This window comes from Pseudochaenichthys georgianus, chromosome 12 (assembly GCF_902827115.2).
Source record: "Pseudochaenichthys georgianus chromosome 12, fPseGeo1.2, whole genome shotgun sequence".
NCBI classification, from domain to species: domain Eukaryota; kingdom Metazoa; phylum Chordata; class Actinopteri; order Perciformes; family Channichthyidae; genus Pseudochaenichthys; species Pseudochaenichthys georgianus.
Window position 1 is genome coordinate 18083 of NC_047514.1, and position 3140 is coordinate 21222.

The 3140-nt window shown below is 48.2% G+C and overlaps 1 protein-coding gene across 1 annotated transcript; it reads left to right on the forward strand.

Moving 5' to 3' along the window:
• Window positions 1-445: 445 nt before the first annotated feature.
• LOC117455749 (tripartite motif-containing protein 16-like) lies at window positions 446-2922 on the forward strand. Its single transcript, XM_034095295.2, has one exon. The coding sequence runs from the start codon at window positions 564-566 to the stop codon at window positions 2223-2225; it is 1662 nt and encodes a 553-aa protein (XP_033951186.1). The 5' UTR covers window positions 446-563; the 3' UTR covers window positions 2226-2922.
• Window positions 2923-3140: the final 218 nt, after the last annotated feature.

The window sequence follows — 3140 nt, forward strand, 5'->3', positions numbered from 1 at the left end:
ACCAATGCTTTTGTACTTGTACTTTTACCCCGTAGTATTTCTACTTTTGCTTTAGTAGAATATCTGAGTACTTCTTACACCACTGCCACCATGAGTGTGGAGCTGTGTGCTACAAAAGCCTGATTTTAAAACAAATGTTTTACAGCTGAAGACTGTTTTCAAATGTAGAGCAGGTTGTGAGCGAGGCTCCGTTTGTAAATGAGGAAACAGTTCAGAGCGTCTGCTCCTCCTCCTGGAACGAGTCAGAGGCTGATGAGCCCTCCCTCTTCTTCCTGCTCTCAGACACAGCCAGCTCCACTCTGTACTTCCTGGTTCCTCCCCTTCAGATCCACACTGAGGAGGAGGGGCGTAACCAACATGTGGGTAAAGCACAAGAGCTGATAGGCCACATTCACTGCTCACACACACACACACACACACACACACACACACACACACACACACACACACACACACACACACACACACACACACACACACACACATCCTGTTCAGATCACAGCTCACACAGTTTCAGCTCTCAGGAAGTGAAACTCAGACACTCGCTGCCACTGAGAGGTGAGATGGCGCAGAGAGGAGTTCAGCTGGAGCGGGAAACCTTCTCTTGTGCGATCTGTCTGGATCTACTGAAGGTTCCGGTCACTATTCCCTGTGGACACAGCTACTGCATGCACTGTATCAAACACCACTGGGATGGAGAGCTAATCCACAGCTGCCCTCAGTGCAGGCAGAGCTTCACACCGAGGCCTGTCCTGCTGAAAAGCACCATGCTAGCCGCTTTGGTGGAGGAGCTGAAGAAGACTGGACTCCAAGCTGCTCCTGCTGATCACTGCTATGCTGGAGCTGGAGACGTGGCCTGTGATGTCTGCACTGGGAGGAAGCTGAGAGCCTGTAAGTCCTGCCTCGTGTGTCTTGTATCTTACTGTGACCAACACCTCCAGCCTCATTATGACGTAGCTCCATTAAAGAAACACAAGCTGGTGGAGCCCTCCAAGAAGCTCCAGGAGAACATCTGCTCTCGTCACGACGAGGTGAAGAAGCTGTTCTGCCGCACTGATCAGCAGAGCATCTGTTATCTCTGCTCTGTGGACGAACACAAAGGCCACGACACGGTGTCAGCTGCAGCAGAGAGGACTGAGAGGCAGAGAGAGCTGGAGGGGAGTCGACTCAACATCCAGCAGAGGATCCAGGACGGAGAGAAGGAGGTGAAGCTGCTTCAGCGGGAGGTGGAGGCCGTCAACGGCTCCGCTGATAAAGCAGTGAAGGACAGTGAGAAGACGTTCACTGAGCTGATCCGTCTCATGGAGAAAGGAAGCTCTGATGTGAAGCAGCAGCTCAGATCCCAGCAGGAGAGAGAAGTGAGTCGAGTCAGAGAGCTCCAGGAGAAGCTGGAGCAGGAGATCTCTGAGCTGAAGAGGAGAGACGCTGAGCTGGAGCTGCTGTCTCACACAGAGGACCACAACCAGTTCCTGCTCAGCTACCCCCCCTCCTCGCTGCCAGCCCCCCTCAGTGGAGCTACACACTCCTCCAGCACCAACACCCGTCCTCTGAGCTACTTTGAGGACGTGACGGCGGCCCTGTCAGCAGTCAGAGACAAACTACAGGACGTCCTGAGAGAGGAATGGACACACGTCTCATCGACTGAAGTGGATGTTTTACTGTCAGCAGCAGCAGAGCCCGCCTCCAGAGCTGGGTTCTTAAGATATTCACAGGAAGTCACTCTGGATCCAAACACAGCAAACACACATTTGTTATTATCTGAGGGGAGCAGAAAAGCAACACTCATGCCACAACCACAGTCTTATTCCAGTCACCCAGACAGATTCATTGATTATTCTCAGGTCCTGAGCAGAGAGGGTCTGACTGGACGTTGTTACTGGGAGGTGGAGTGGAGAGGGGGAAGAGTTTTTGTAGCAGTCGCATACAAGAATACCAGCAGAGCAGGGGGTGGGGACGAAAGTATATTTGTATTCAATGATAAATCTTGGTCCTTAGATTGTGACCAAAACGGTTATATATTTCGTTACAACAGCATCAGCACTCTCGTCTCGGGTCCTCTGTCCTCCAGAGTAGGAGTGTACCTGGATCACAGAGCAGGTGTTCTGTCCTACAGCGTCGTCTCTGAAACCATGACTCTCCTCCACAGAGTGCAGGCCACGTTCACTCAGCCGCTACATGCTGGAGTTTGGCTTTGTGAAACAGCTGAGTTTTGTAAACTGAAATAGCCTGAAGTCACTCGAGGAACTCTTGTACTTCTTAAACTCACCGTGTGTCCATCAGAGCTGATGGCTCATGTCTTCACTGCACAGAGATCAGCTGTCAATCAAACATGATGGGATGCGCTTTAACATCTCCTCACGAGTTGTTCTGTGTCGTGTGAAATGATCATATACTCATTTAAAACATATATTCTTATTCTCTGATTGCCTTTTACTCTGTTCAGTTGTATTTGTAGTCTTGTGTGTGTTTAACAGAGATGTGTGTTCATGATTTACATTTCAGGAGGGCAAAGGAAGTCAAAGGTGGATTTGCAAACGGTTAGTGACGAGGGGGTTTGATGGTTTGACGGTGGGGGGTAGGACCCGTTTCTCTTCATGAATATATATAATGTGTGGATGTGAGCTGTGTTCGGGGGCAGAGCTTCTCTCTGGCTCTGTTCCTGCACTGGAGGTGGATTTCACTCGTTTGTTGACTTTCTTTATGACTTTATTAAATATAACAAAAGGCAAACTTTGTCCATGAATCATGGATCAGCTTCTCTTCAGGGTTTCCTCCACATCCTGTAGATGTCGGAGTTCCTTTAGGCGGCGCTCCTTCCCGTGTCTGTTGAGCCAACAGCTCGAGTGCCACATTTACATGACTGTACATTTTTTAATGTTTGGGGTTTTCTTGTTAATAAAAGAAAGAGGACAAAAGTGAAAATCTCTGTGTTTTGCTTTTTTTATTATTATAAATAAATACATCAATTATTTTTCTGAAACAAGATATTCTCATGTTTTTATATATATTTTATTTATTTGTAGGATTAAGAAGAATCAGATGAATTCAGATGTTACGTTATTTGTAGCTGACGTAGCTCTCTTGGTAAACCCTGCTCATGTCTCGTCAGGTTGGTGTAGATTTCTCTTCACGTGTTTGGG